The 15652-nt window shown below is 42.4% G+C and overlaps 1 protein-coding gene across 4 annotated transcripts in view; it reads right to left on the minus strand.

Annotated features, from left to right (window-relative positions):
* Positions 1-1020: 1020 nt before the first annotated feature.
* Positions 1021-15652, minus strand: part of LOC123998260 (nuclear receptor ROR-alpha A-like) — a 36997-nt gene continuing 22365 nt past the window's right edge. For 3 of the 4 annotated variants that reach the window (XM_046303313.1, XM_046303311.1, XM_046303309.1), the window contains 9 exons: positions 11265-11350; positions 11000-11141; positions 10515-10838; positions 10175-10410; positions 9632-9764; positions 9073-9180; positions 7189-7299; positions 6694-6803; positions 5406-5744 (listed from right to left, as the gene is read on the minus strand). In XM_046303313.1, the coding sequence (XP_046159269.1) occupies positions 5586-5744; positions 6694-6803; positions 7189-7299; positions 9073-9180; positions 9632-9764; positions 10175-10410; positions 10515-10838; positions 11000-11141; positions 11265-11350 (1409 nt within the window). In that variant the 3' untranslated portion in view covers positions 5406-5585. Of the gene's footprint in view, positions 1192-5405; positions 5745-6693; positions 6804-7188; positions 7300-9072; positions 9181-9631; positions 9765-10174; positions 10411-10514; positions 10839-10999; positions 11142-11264; positions 11351-15652 lie in introns of those variants that run through there. The other variant, XM_046303310.1, reaches the window with a different exon arrangement.

The raw sequence follows: 15652 nt of genomic DNA on the forward strand, positions 1-15652 counted from the left end.
ATCATGTCAGCAGTTTATTGGAAGCCTTTTCAATGGGAATCACCATGGTAACACTTAGAAGACAAACTAACAGAGAGAATGTTAAAGCAACAAATCTGACACGTTTACAATAACAGTCATGCTCAAAGTTAGTCATTCAAATGCCTTCATACTGTAGTACTACAGCAATATTACCCAGCATCTACGTTCTATATGTTCTATAGATGCTCATATTTACATTTCTGCCTGTCTAGGATTTCTGGCTCTGTTTTAATGCAACACACAGTCTCTTTTAAAACTCGATAGAGACAGATAGGATTGTTGGTCAAATTCGATCCACACATAGTTCTTTGAGAAGACTAGCTATATACTTGACTGTGTGTTTGGCTCCTGAAGCATGGGGCCCATGAGCTATAGCTCAGGTACTCAGTCTGATGGGTTAGCCAACTCTGTAAAGTCACACATTTAAAAACAACTCAGAAAACACTCATTAGATTTCATAGTGATCATCTAAATATGGTCATTTATACCAGCTAGCAACTGGTCTGGATACAGTCACAACAGCCGCACAAAATAACATACATCATCTCAAGGACGAAATACACTCAGATAACACTCTCAAAAAGGAAAAACAACAATCTCTAAAAAAAATGTGCATGAAAACAGCCTCAATGTCCAATCACTAATAGGCTACTGAGATAATTTCCTTGCTCTCTGAAATTAAAAATATATATTTATTCAACAAGTTAATAATCTTATGTATCAATGTATACACGTGTGTGTGTTTGTGTGTCTGTTTGTGTGTCTGTGCCTCTGTGTGTGTGTGTTTGTGTCTCTGAGTGTCTGTGTCTCTGAGTGTCTGTGTCTCTGAGTGTCTGTGTTTGTGTGTGTGTTTGTGTCTCTGAGTGTCTGTGTCTCTGTGTGTGTCTGTGTCTCTGAGTGTGTGTCTGTGTGTGTCTGTGTTTCTGTGTGTGTCTGTGTGTGTTTGTCTACTGTATGCATGTTTCTTTGTCTAATTATCTGTCAACATGTACGGTGCAGTTCAGAGGGAGTTCACAGGGAGTCCACAGAAGGCAGGTCAGAGGTGAACAGCTCCTTGTATAGAGGAGGGAAGACAGAGTGGACGGTGAGCGGGTAGCGCTGGCTGAACCAGTGCAGCTTCTCCACATGAAGACTGCACAGAGACCGCAACACTGACACCTTCTGGTAGAGCTGGGGACATCACACACACACACACAAGCTAGTCAATGACAGTTCTATTTATTTTTTATTTAAGCTTTATTTAACTAGGCAATTCAGTTAAGAACAAATTCTTATTTCCAATGACAGCCTACTAAAAGGCAAAAGGCCTCCTGCAGAGACAGAGGCCTGGGATTAAAATAAATAAATAAATACAACATGAATATAAGACGAAACACATCACAACAAGAGACAACACAACACTACATAATGAGAGACCTAAGACAACAACATAGCAAGGCAGCAACACATGACAACACAGTATGGTAGCAACACAACATAACAACAACATGGTAGCAACACAACATGGTAGCAGCACAAACATAGTACAAACATTATTGGGCACAGACAACAGCACAAAGGTCAAGAAGGTAGAGACAACAATACATCACGCAAAGCAACCACAACTGTCAGTAAGAGTGTCCATTACTGAGTCTTTGAATGAAGAGATTGAGATAAAACTGTCCAGTTTGAGTGTTTGTTGCAGCTCATTGCAGTCGCTAGCTACAGCAAACTGAAAAGAGGAGCAACCCAAGGATGTGTTTAGTTTGGGGAACTTTAACAGAATATGACTGGCAGAACGGGTGTTGTATGTGGAGGATGAGGGCTGCAGTAGATATCTTCGATAGGGGGGGAGTGAGACCTAAGAAGGTTTTTACAAATAAGCATCAACCAGTGGGTCTTGTGACGGATATACAGAGATGACCAGTTTACAGAGGAGTATAGAGTGCAGTGATGTGTTATATGAGGAGCACTGTGACAAATCTGATGGCCGAATGGTACAGAATATCTATCCGCCCGAGAACACCCTTACCTGCCGATCTATAAATGATGTCTCTGTAATCTAGCATGGGAAGGATCATCATCTGAATCAGGGTTAGTTTGGCAGCTGGGGTGAAAGGAGAGCAATTACGATAGAGGAAACCAAATCTAGATTTAACTTTAGCCTGCAGCTTTGATATGTGCTGAGAGAAGGACAGTGCACCGTCTAGACATACTCCCAAGTACTTGTATGAGGTGACTACCTCACAGAGGTAGTAATAACACCTGTAGGAGGAGGGGAATTCTTCTTACCAAACCACATGACCTTTATTTTGGAGGTGTTCAGAACCAGGTTAATGTTGGAGAAAGCTTGTTGGACACTAAGAAAGCTTTGTTGTAGAGAATTTAATACAAAATCCGGGGAGAGGCCAGCTGAGTATAAGACTATCATCTGCATAAAAATGGATGAGAGAGCTTCCTACTGCCTGAGCTATGTTGTTGATGCAAATTGAGAACAGTGTGGGGCCTAGGATCGAGCCTTGGTGTACTCCCTTGGTGACAGGCAGTGGCTGAGACAGCAGATTTTCTGACTTTATACACTGCACTCTTTGAGAGAGGTAGTTAGCAAACCAGGCCAAAGACCCCTCCGAGACACCAATACTCCTTAGCCGGCCCACAAGAATGGAATGGGCTACCGTATCAAAAGCTTTGGCCAAGTCAATAAAAATAGCAGCACAATATTTCTTAGAATCAAGGGCAATGGTGACATCATTGAGGAGCTTTAAGGTTGCAGTGACACATCCATAACCTGAGCAGAAACCAGATTCAATACCCAAGAGAACACTATAGGCATCAAGAAAGTCAGTCAGTTGATTATTGACATGTTTTTCCAACACTTTTGATAAACAGGGCAAAATAGAAATAGGCCTAATTTTATTTTTTTATTTCACCTTTATTAGACTAGGCAAGTCAGTTAAGAATCACAGGACAAGTACGATTAGAAACATGTCCAATAAGGACAAGTTATTAGAAACATAGCTACTGTGCACACGCAGAATAATAAACATTTGATTTAACTAGGCACGTCAGTTAAGAACAAATCCTTACTTACAATGACAGCCTACCAGGGAATAGCCTTGTTCAGGGGCAGAACGACAGATTTTTAACAGCTTGAGGATTTGATCCAGCAACCTTTCAGTCACTGGCCCAACACTCTAACCACTCTGCCACCCCAGTTAATCCAGTGCAGAGTTAACACTGAAGGATTCCATTGTAAATCCACAGACTGTGGCTCCCCCTTGACTCCCCCTTTTACCCCTTTCCTTTCCCTCTGTCCCTTCATCCCTCCTCTCCTTCATGGGTGACACACAAACACAATGTCCCTGAGCAGTGTTTCTCAGCTTTAGAACTTCCCATGAAAAGCAGAATTAAGAGGAGGAGGAAGAGTAAAATAACTTATATGACTAAAACTAAAGGGACAATCTACCGATAGTCTTCAAACAGTACTTTAATCTCACAGAATTAGTATTTTTGATGGTTCAGAGATTGAATGCCAGATTTGACTGAGACTTTTTGTTCTGAGATGTGTCTAGAAGAACCGGTAAGTCAGAAATGTGTGTTTGTGCTGGAACAGAACACACATTCCCCAGGAAAGACCAGAGAGCACAGCAAAAAAACAACTCAGAGAGACCACATGTAACTCTCCCTCTCACTGTTACTGTGTGGGATTGATCCTAGTCCCTGAACACTGGGCAACCTCTCTGACCGGATTTGAAGCATTTGTGGTTATAGGGCGGAGAGACAGTGGTTGTCTTAATCATGTCCTAACTCACCCCGGTCTTAGTCACTTCTCCTTGGGAGCTCAGTAAACAACATTCTTCAGTTCTCTCAAACAAACTCTTAGACCGAACAAAAGTCTTCCCATACACACAACAAAGCTCAGCTGAATGTCAGCCACTGCCACTCTCACACACAGTTAAGAAGTGGTGTTCTGTACCCACATCCAGTTAGGATACTTTCAGCTACGAGGTATTGAAGGTACAGTCATGAAAGAAAGAGTGACAGATCTGCACACTGCTGAATGCCTCTGCAGTTCATCAAGGGGTGAATCTTAACTTCCACTTAAGTTGAATTTTGACTCTCAATGACATCAATGCGTGACTAAGTTACATTTGAAACTCAAGTGGAAATTATGATTCAAACCTGGACATTGCAGTCGATGAACAGCCGCAGCATTCAGCAGTGTGCTGGGTCTACTTTGCTTTCACCACGATCTCTCACACACAAATACACACAGATGTCGATAGAACACACTCAGCTCATTGGGTAGTCTATGAATCAAACACACACACACTGTTGAGGACGGCTCAAAGCAGGAATGTCTGTGTGTGTTCTCTCCCACTATGTTTCTTCAAGCTCTTTCCCTTCCTGGCATGCAATTAAACATCCTATTTTGTACAATGGGAAAACAGACAATACAGGAACACCAGTCCTTTTTAAAATCATGTCAGCAGTTTATTGGAAGCCATGGGAATCACCATGGTAACACTTAGGAGACAGAGAGAGAATGTTAAAGAAACACACCGGTAATGTTTGTGAAATCTGTTTACAATAACAGTCATGCTCAAAGTTAGTCATTCAAATGCCTTCATACTGTAGTCCTACAGCAATATTACCCAGCATCTACGTTCTATATGTTCTATAGATGCTCATATTTACATTTCTGCCTGTCTAGGATTTCTGACTCTGTTTTAATGCAACACACAGTCTCTTTTAAAGCTCGATAGAGACAGATAGGATTGTTGGTCAAATTCGATCCACACATAGTTCTTTGAGAAGACTAGCTATATACTTGACTGTGTGTTTGGCTCCTGAAGCATGGGGCCCATGAGCTATAGCTCAGGTACTCAGTCTGATGGGTTAGCCAACTCTGTAAAGTCACACATTTAAAAACAACTCAGAAAACACCCATTAGATTTCATAGTGATCATCTAAATATGGTCATTTATACCAGCTAGCAACTGGTCTGGATACAGTCACAACAGCCGCTCTGAGTCAAAATAACATCGTCTCAAGGACGAAATAACATTCTCAAAAAGGAAAAACAAAACAACAACGTATAAAACATTGTTTTGCATGAAAATCACTTCAATGTCCAATCACTAAAAGGCTACTGAAATAATCATCAAATCAAATCATTGCTCTCTGAAATGACAAACACATATTTATTCAACAAGTGAAGCATTCAAAGTAATTTCATCTCATGTTATCAATGCATTCTCATGTGTCTGTGTCTCTAAGTTTGTGTGTCTGTGTGTCTGTCTGTGTCTCTGTGTGTCTGTGTGTCTCTAAGTCTCTGTGTGTCTCTAAGTCTCTGTGTGTCTCTAAGTCTCTGTGTGTCTCTAAGTCTCTGTGTGTCTCTAAGTGTCTGTGTGTGTCTTTGTCTTTGTGAGTGTCTGTGTCTCTGTGTGTGTCTGTGTTTCTGTGTGTGTCTGTGTTTCTGTGTGTGTTTGTGTGTCTGTGTGTGTTTGTGTGTGTCTGTCTACTGTATGCATGTTTCTTTGTCTAATTATCTGTCAACATGTATGGTGCAGTTCAGAGGGAGTTCACAGGGAGTCCACAGAAGGCAGGTCAGAGGTGAACAGCTCCTTGTATAGAGGAGGGAAGACAGAGTGGACGGTGAGCGGGTAGCGTTGGCTGAACCAGTGCAGCTTCTCCACATGAAGACTGCACAGAGACCGCAACACTGACACCTTCTGGTAGAGCTGGGGACATCACACACACACAGCTTGTCAATGACATTTCTACACACTGTCCAGTGATGTCATAGAGGGTAAACACCAGTGGTGGAAAAAGTACTCAATTGTCATACTTGAGTAAAAGTATAGATACTTTAACAGAAAATGACTCAAGTAAATGTTAAAGTCACCCAGTAAAATACTACTTGAGTAAAAGTCCAAAAGTATTAGGTTAAAAATATACTTAAGTATCAAAAGTAAATGGAATTGCTAAAATGTTCTTAAGTATCAAAAGTAAAAGAAGAAACCATGTCAAGGTCCTTATATTAAGCAAACCAGATGGCAACATAAAAACCATTTACAGCTAGCCAGGGGCACACTCCAACACTCAGACATCATTTACAGATAGCCAGGGGCACACTCCAACACTCAGACATCATTTACAGCTAGCCAGGGGCACACTCCAACACTCAGACATCATTTACAGCTAGCCAGGGGCACACTCCAACACTCAGACATCATTTACAGCTAGCCAGGGGCACACTCCAACACTCAGACATCATTTACAAATGGAGCATGTGTGTTTAGGGAGCCCGCCAGATCAGTGGCAGTATGGATGACCAGGGATGTTCTCTTGATAAGTGTGTGAATTGGAACATTTTCCTGTCAAAATGTAACGAGTACTTTTGGGTATCAGGGAAAATGTATGGAGTAAAAAGTGCATTAACATTATTTTCTTTAGGAATGTAGTGAAGTAAAAGTAAAAGTTGACAAAAATATAATATAGTAAAGTACAGATACCCCAAAAACGACTTAAGTTGTACTTTAAAGTATTTTTACTTAAGTACTTTACACCACTGGTAACGCTCTCCACTCACTACTCCGTCAAACTTGAATGCGTGAGTGTGTGTCTGTGAGTGTGTATGTGCAAGTGCCTGTGTGTGTGCGTGTGTGTGTAAGTGCCTGTGTATGTTACCTTGTGCTGAAGGCTCTCCTGGTTGTCTCTGCGTAGCATGTGGCTGAGGCATTCCTCCAAGTCTCTTCTCATTCTATGTACTCTGCCTCTATCCTCAAGACAGGGGCGATCTACACATATACACACAAAAATACACACAAAAAAAGATTAAAAGAGATAAAATAGATAATTTTACACCATTAATCAGCTTATTATGTTCTATGACTTTACAGATCTATGACTTTATGGATCTATGACTATGACTTTACGGATCTATGACTATGACTTTACGGATCTGTGACTTTACGGATCTGTGACTTTACGGATCTGTGACTTTACGGATCTATGACTTTATGGATCTATGACTATGACTTTACGGATCTGTGACTTTACGGATCTGTGACTTTACGGATCTGTGACTTTACGGATCTATGACTTTGCTGTTCTATAACTTTATTGTACTAAGATTATCTGCAGTATCATTTTACAGAATGTGTGTGCATTTGTGTGTCTTACCGGCGTTAATGAGCACCAGTGAGCTGAAGAGAGCCATCTGCTGCTCAGTCAGTCTCAGGGCACACACACTGTGAGCGAAGTCAAACACCGCCACCATCAGATCACCACAGCCTGGAACAACACAGTTAGCAGAGTTAGCATCACTAAGACTAGGAACCAATTGGCAAAGTTAATATGAGATTGTGTCCTCCGTAATTATTGGGACAGTGAAGGATTTTTAAAATATTTTAGCTCTATACTCCAAAAGTTTGTATTTGAAGATAAAGTTCAGAAGGTTAGACACACAAATATCATACAGCCTCCACATTAACGTAGAAGTGTTAGCAAACATATTCTATTCTTTACAATAAAAGTGACTCCAAAATGACACAAAACATTATTTACCATTCATTTCTATTGGGCACAAAATAATCTGAAACACAACCAAAACAAACAGCAAATGCATCCAATAAATGTTTTTGAGTCACAAGCTTGATGTAATCATTGCGTGCTATGAATATGGGACCAAATACTCAACTTTTTACTATTTTAATACACATATAAGTGAATTCGTCCCAATCATTTTGGTCCCCTAAAATGGGCGTGCTATGTACCCTCAAATTAAAGAGGACAGTCTGCACTTTAACCTCAGTCATTGTTTGATTTCAAATCCAAACTTTTGGAGCATAGCCATAAGAATAAAAAATACTTTACTTTCCCAATAATTATGGAGGGCAGTGTAGCATCCATTCAACAGCTAAGACTAGGAACCAATGGACTAACCCAGAGACTTGAAAAGTTCACTGTAGCATCCATTCAACAGCTAAGACTATGTACCAATGGACTAACACAGAGACTTGAAAAGTTCACTGTAGCATCCATTCAACAGCTAAGACTAGGAACCAATGGACTAACCCAGAGACTTGAAAAGTTCACTGTAGCATCCATTCAACAGCTAAGACTAGGAACCAATGGACTAACCCAGAGACTTGAAAAGTTCACTGTAGCATCCATTCAACAGCTAAGACTAGGAACCAATGGACTAACCCAGAGACTTGAAAAGTTCACTGTAGCATCCATTCAACAGCTAAGACTAGGAACCAATGGACTAACACAGAGACTTGAAAATTTCACTGTAGCATCCATTCAACAGCTAAGACTAGGAACCAATGGACTAACCCAGAGACTTGAAAAGTTCACTGTAGCATCCATTCAACAGCTAAGACTAGGAACCAATGGACTAACCCAGAGACTTGAAAAGTTCACTGTAGCATCCATTCAACAGCTAAGACTAGGAACCAATGGACTAACACAGAGACTTGAAAAGTTCACTGTAGCATCCATTCAACAGCTAAGACTAGGAACCAATGGACTAACCCAGAGACTTGAAAAGTTCACTGTAGCATCCATTCAACAGCTAAGACTAGGAACCAATGGACTAACACAGAGACTTGAAAAGTTCACTGTAGCATCCATTCAACAGCTAAGACTAGGAACCAATGGACTAACCCAGAGACTTGAAAAGTTCACTGTAGCATCCATTCAACAGCTAAGACTAGGAACCAATGGACTAACCCAGAGACTTGAAAAGTTCACTGTAGCATCCATTCAACAGCTAAGACTAGGAACCAATGGACTAACCCAGAGACTTGAAAAGTTCACTGTAGCATCCATTCAACAGCTAAGACTAGGAACCAATGGACTAACCCAGAGACTTGAAAAGTTCACTGTAGCATCCATTCAACAGCTAAGACTAGGAACCAATGGACTAACCCAGAGACTTGAAAAGTTCACTGTAGCATCCATTCAACAGCTAAGACTAGGAACCAATGGACTAACCCAGAGACTTGAAAAGTTCACTGTAGCATCCATTCAACAGCTAAGACTAGGAACCAATGGACTAACCCAGAGACTTGAAAAGTTCAGTGCTGCCAAACTTCCCATCGAAGAAGACGGTGCTGTTCTCTGTGTTAAAACACCTGCTCATTCTAACCAGAACCACCTCCATCGATCCTGAGAGAGAGCGAGAGAGAGAGAGATGGAGAGATGGGGAGAGGGAGAGAGAGATGGAGAGATGGGGAGAGGGAGAGAGAGAGAGAGAGATGGTGGGTAGAGAGAGATGGAGGGGAGAGAGAGAGATGGAGAGATGGAGAGAGGGAGAGAGAGAGATGGCGGGTAGAGATGGAGAGATGGAGAGAGGGAGAGAGAGAGAGATGGTGGGTAGAGAGAGAGATGGAGAGATGGAGAGAGGGAGAGAGAGAGATGGCGGGTAGAGAGAGAGATGGAGAGAGGGAGAGAGATGGTGGGTAGAGAGAGAGATGGAGGGGAGAGAGAGAGATGGAGAGAGGGAGAGAGAGAGAGGGGAGGGAATATTTAATAATGGCAATGTGCACTTCTTACAGGAAAACTTTTCTTGAGAGAGGACAGTGTAGTAAGTAGTGATTGACAGGTGGATTCGGCTCACCAGTCTTGAGCAGGGTGATTTGGTCGTTCTGTCCAAGCCCACGGAACCCTGGGATGCGTTTGGCAAACTCCACCACGTACTGTACCGCTTCAGTCAGCCTCACGGCACAGTGCTGCCACATCTCATCTACTGACTGGAGGGAGGGAGGGAGACAAGGAGGGAGGGAGACAAGGAGGGAGACAAGAGAAAAAGAGAGGTGTGAGGGGAGAGAGAATTTCAAAAAGAGGTGAAAAGGAGAAGAGAGAAACAAGATGTCTTCACATCTGGGGCGGCAGAAAGCCTAGTGGTTAGAGCGTTGTACTAGTAACTGAAAGGTTGCAAGGTCAAGTCCCCGAGCTGACTAGGTAAAAATCTGTTCCTAGGCCGTCATTGAAAATCAGAATTTGTTCTTAACTGACTAGTTAAATAAAGGTCAAATAAAAAATAAAATGAAAAACTTGATTTCAGGGGTCAGACTTCTTTTAACTTATTAATGAAACTGTTATTTATTACTGACGACTGACTGATGATTTATAAGAGACCAGTGATGTGTTGGTACAGTACCTTGCTCTGGTAAGCATGGATCTCCTCTCTGCTGAACAACTTCCATCTCAGAGCCTGTAGTTCCTCTAGTCTGAACTGACTGGTGTCCCTATGGGACCGCACGATACTGTCACACAGCTCCTCTATGTGTAGCAGGGATTGGGAGGGGGGGTAAGGGCAGTAAGGGTCTTCTGGGTCATACGATCTAATTCCCATCCCTATCGACTGGTCAGGAGACGGCTGACGGGAGTCGAACCCTGAAGAAGACGGAGTGAGAAGGTGGAAGGGGTAATAGATATTAAACAGTGCTAGTCTGATTATGTGTTTCGAGTGTGTGTACAGTATGTATCCACTGCCTTACCTCTTTCGTCTGAGTGCCCACTACCAGGAGACACACAGGAGCCCTGGTAGGCCAGACCTGGAGCCTGGGACTCGCCTGGGGAGCACACCAGGTAGGGGAGCACATCGGTCGGGCAGGGTGGCAGCTCTGGCTCTCCAGGGAAGGAGTAGGCTGGTGCCGGGGCCTGGAGCAGGTGGGGTGTCCGGAAACGGCATGCCTTGCTGGGGTAGGACAGGGCGGGCTGGGCCTCTGCCTGGAGATGCTGCTGCTGCTGCTGACGGTGTCTCTCCACCTCGGCACGCAGAGACTCCCGCTGACGTTTCGACATCCGACCAAACTTCACCGCTGGGGAAACAAAAACAGTTTGTGGTGGAGATGAGTTGAATTACCCTCATATAAAGTTAAATAAAATATATATTTTTTAAGTAAAGTTATTTAAAAATGTGTATTTATTCAACCTTTACTTTACCAGGAGACATCTTTTTTTATGTGTGTGCGTGTCTCACCATCCCGGCTCATGCCCTGGGTCACACACTTCTGCAGTCGGCAGCTCTGGCAGCGGTTGCGGCTGGCTCTGTCTATAGGACAGTTACTCTGTCTGGAACAGGAGTAGGACACGGACGGCAGCTGGCTACGCCGGAAAAAACCCTGAGGGGGAGAGAGGACCATTGACATAACCAATGAAACCCCTGGAAATAAGTCATCTGACCACACGGTTAGTTATGTCTGCTTGGTCAGAGAGAAATCAGGTATGTAGTGCTGCAGTCTCACCTTGCAGCCCTCGCAGGTGATGACTCCATAGTGAACTCCTGATGATTTATCACCACAGATCTTACAGGGAATCACCTCAATCTGAGCTACACACACAATAACACACACATTACAGTTCACACACATTACAGTTAACAGTAACACAATACAGTTAACACACACATTACAGTTAACACACACATTACAGTTAACAGTAACACAATACAGTTAACACACACATTACAGTTCACAGTAACACAAACACCTGTGGATTACGTTGGCCAGAAAAGCCAATGTAGCCAATGTCCAAACCCAGATCTTTCAGAACTACAGTGTGAGCCCATTCAGAACGGTCTATCAAGGAGACTTCGGGAGACTTAGGGGGACTTAGGGAGACTTAGGGAGACTTAGGGGGACATCGAGAGACTTAGGGGGACTTAGGGGGGACTTAGGGGGACTTAGGGGGGACTTAGGGGGACTTAGGGGGATTTAGGGAGACTTAGGGGGACTTAGGGAGACTTAGGGAGACTTAGGGAGGCTTAGGGGGACTTAGGGGGACTTAGGGGAGACTTAGGGGAGACTTAGGGAGACTTAGGGGAGAAGAGAAAGTGAAATATAGATGATGGTAAAGAGAATTAAGGGCAGGAAGGGGAAAGAGAAACCTAGACTGCAGAGAGGTAACATTAACACAAAATCAGACTGAGAAAGTTGGTTGACCACACAAATATGGAGTGGAAAAGGGGTTTTTGGTCTGTGTACGCGACACCTGATTACGTGACACCTGCGTTGTGTGTGTTCAGGTATGTCAGTATATCTATCCCATTGAGGTTTTACCATTCCCCTAACTAATCAACACTTCACATGAACACACACACACAAACACACACACGCAGCTTTGCTACAATAATACGGGCTTGTTAAAAAGAGACAGTTTGCTTGGTTGTCATCAAACGTTGCAGAGTGAAAGTATGAACATTCTGTTCTCCTCTCATTAGCCTCTCATTTCCTCTCATTAGCATTTCTTACATTGTTAAAAATGAACCGAATGACATCAAATACACAGCGACAGACAGAAGAGACAACAGTAGAGGGGGAATATTTGCGAATGGAGAGAGGAGGAGGAGGTGAAGGTGTCAACCTCAGTCTTTTCAAGTGGTTAACTGGCTTCTCTTTTGCTCTGACTATCCTTCTTTCATCTCACCTCTCGCTCTCTCCATCCCTCTCTCTCTATCTGTCTCATAAAGGATAGTGCTGCCAGTAAGAGTCTTTCATCTTGGTTGACACTGCCAGGAATGTCCATCCCCCCCACCCTCTTCCTCCCTCTTCCTCATCACTCAACAAATCATACATTATTACAGTCAGAACATATGAAAATAAATACGCTATTCTGTCGTGATTTTAGAGTTCAGGAAGAGTGTTTGTCTTTCTTTATGTTGTTTGTCAAGCGGTGAGACAATCCCTTGTGTTTACAGTACAGTAATTAAGTGTGTGAAATGTGTGTGTGTGTGTCAGTGTGTCAAGTGTTTGTGCCCTCTTTTCAGGTGCCACAGGAATCTCCCAGAGGCCGTAAGAGGTCAGTCAGCGGTGAAACTGAGAAACCCCCTGCACATCTGATATAATACACACTGTACTGCACATCTGATATAATACACACTGTACTGCACATCTGATATAATACACATTAAACTGCACATCTGATATAATACACACTATACTGCACATCTGATATAATACACACTATACTGCACATCTGATAGAATACACACTAAACTGCACATCTGATATAATACACACTGTACTGCACATCTGATATAATACACACTATACTGCACATCTGATATAATACACACTGTACTGCACATCTGATAGAATACACACTATACTGCACATCTGATAGAATACACACTATACTGCACATCTGATAGAATACACACTATACTGCACATCTGATAGAATACACACTATACTGCACATCTGATATAATACACACTATACTGCACATCTGATATAATACACACTAAACTGCACATCTGATATAATACACACTAAACTGCACATCTGATATAATACACACTATACTGCACATCTGATATAATACACACTATACTGCACATCTGATATAATACACACTAAACTGCACATCTGATATAATACACACTATACTGCACATCTGATATAATACACACTATACTGCACATCTGATATAATACACACTAAACTGCACATCTGATATAATACACACTAAACTGCACATCTGATATAATACACACTATACTGCACATCTAATATAATACACACTATACTGCACATCTGATATAATACACACTATACTGCACATCTGATATAATACACACTATACTGCACATCTAATATAATACACACTATACTGCACATCTGATATAATACACACTATACTGCACATCTGATATAATACACACTATACTGCACATCTGATATAATACACACTAAACTGCACATCTGATATAATACACACTAAACTGCACATCTGAAAAGAGTAACAAACTATAACCCTAAAGACTGCATGCATTGTATTGTCTATATGCAGTAAAATAACTGAACAACACTTCATGAAAACTGACTAATTGTGTGAGAATGTTAATGGGAAAGTGGATAGACAGAATTAATGGGGGGAAGATGAAACAAGTAGAGTGACTGCCTGCAAAACTGTATAGAGAGAGAGAGCTAAAGAGAGAGAGAGCAAGAGAGAGAGAGAGCTAAAGAGAGAGAGAGCAAGAGAGAGAGAGAGCTAAAGAGAGAGAGCAAGAGAGAGAGAGAGAGAGAGAGAGAGAGAGCTAAAGAGAGAGAGAGCAAGAGAGAGAGAGAGAGAGAGAGAGAGAGAGAGAGAGCTAAAAGAGAGAGAGCTAAAGAGAGCGAGAGCAGTGTCAGTGGTCTCTGTTTTTTTCTCTCTCAGTTCTGATTCTCAACCTCAAACAACAGGAAACCAACCTGACCCACAACCTTTCACTGTTGACGCACATACACACATGTATGTTTCTATCTTTTCCATTCATTTGGGATTGAGGACCAGTATGTACTGCAGGGCTGTATGAGGATCAGCAATACCATAGACAACATATGGTGTGGGATATGGACTCATCTCCACATTAGATCATTGATGATTGAATAATTGCAACTGCCACAGCAAACTGTTTTTCCATCTCGGTCCCTATCTCTCAAACTCACCCTCTATCTCTCTATTCTCTTTCTTCATCTTATTCTGAAGCCACATTGCTGATATTGGTCAATTTCCTCTATGTGTCCTTTATTCTCATATCTCTCCACCTACACAGACCACAGGCCTCTAGATAAATCTCTCTCTCAAATATATCTATAGATCTCCATCACCTAGACCAGTCAGTGATCTTCTGTGATGTGCACAGCAGCCCTATCTTTAACTGTTACAGGCATCTCTACCCCAGGCAGCCCTACCAATCTAGTTAAGATCAACAGCTAACCTGGCTAACAGCTAACCTGGCTAACTGCTAACCTGGCTAACTGCTAACCTGGCTCCAACTTCATCAGAGCCGTCATTTACCAAGCCTCCTTCACATCTGTTGATAGCACCAGTGGTGGAACGGATGAGGAGCGATGGCAGCTAGCTAATAAAACATGACCTCTTACACTTCTGTCTCCTCTGACTAGTCACCATGGTAGTGTCTGCTACGGCACTATGGGCCTGGGACATCCTACACACTAACAAACAGCAGCTCATCAAGGGATGGCAGGTGGATCCATGTTACTGTTCTCAACCTTTACTTGACTTTTCAATCTACCCTCAGTGTAGTAAAAGATGATATGGTCGACAGTTACTGAAATGATACTATTGACACTGAGTTCTCAGTCCCCCCTCATCCCATCCCTGATCTCTTTATCCGAACCAGCTATAGGCCAGATACAGAAAAGAGAGGGAATTACTGATCTAAATTAAGAAAGAAAAGCGGGAGAGAGAGTTGAGAGAGAGGAGATAATAGAAGATGAGAGTAACAGTGAGTGAGAGAGAAGTGACTGGTAAGGAGAGAGGGAAAGTGGGGATAGCAAGAATACTAGAGAGATAAATGTTATGCAACACTAGTCCACAGATACACATATAATCTCTATTCCCCTCCCTCATAATCTTCCCTCTCTGTCAATGAGCATCAGAAATCACATAGGCTACAACTGGATTGCATTAGCCACCCCGACATACAAGTCCTTTGGAGTATGTCTAGACGGTGCACTGTCCTTCTCTCAGCACATATCAAAGCTGCAGGCTAAAGTTAAATCTAGACTTGGTTTCCTCTATCGTAATTGCTCCTCTTTCCCCCCAGCTGCCAAACTAACCCTGATTCAGATGACCATCCTACCCATGCTAGATTACAGAGACATAATTTATAGATCGGCAGGTAAGG

The sequence above is a fragment of the Oncorhynchus gorbuscha genome, linkage group LG15 (genome assembly GCF_021184085.1).
Source record: "Oncorhynchus gorbuscha isolate QuinsamMale2020 ecotype Even-year linkage group LG15, OgorEven_v1.0, whole genome shotgun sequence".
NCBI lineage: Eukaryota > Metazoa > Chordata > Actinopteri > Salmoniformes > Salmonidae > Oncorhynchus > Oncorhynchus gorbuscha.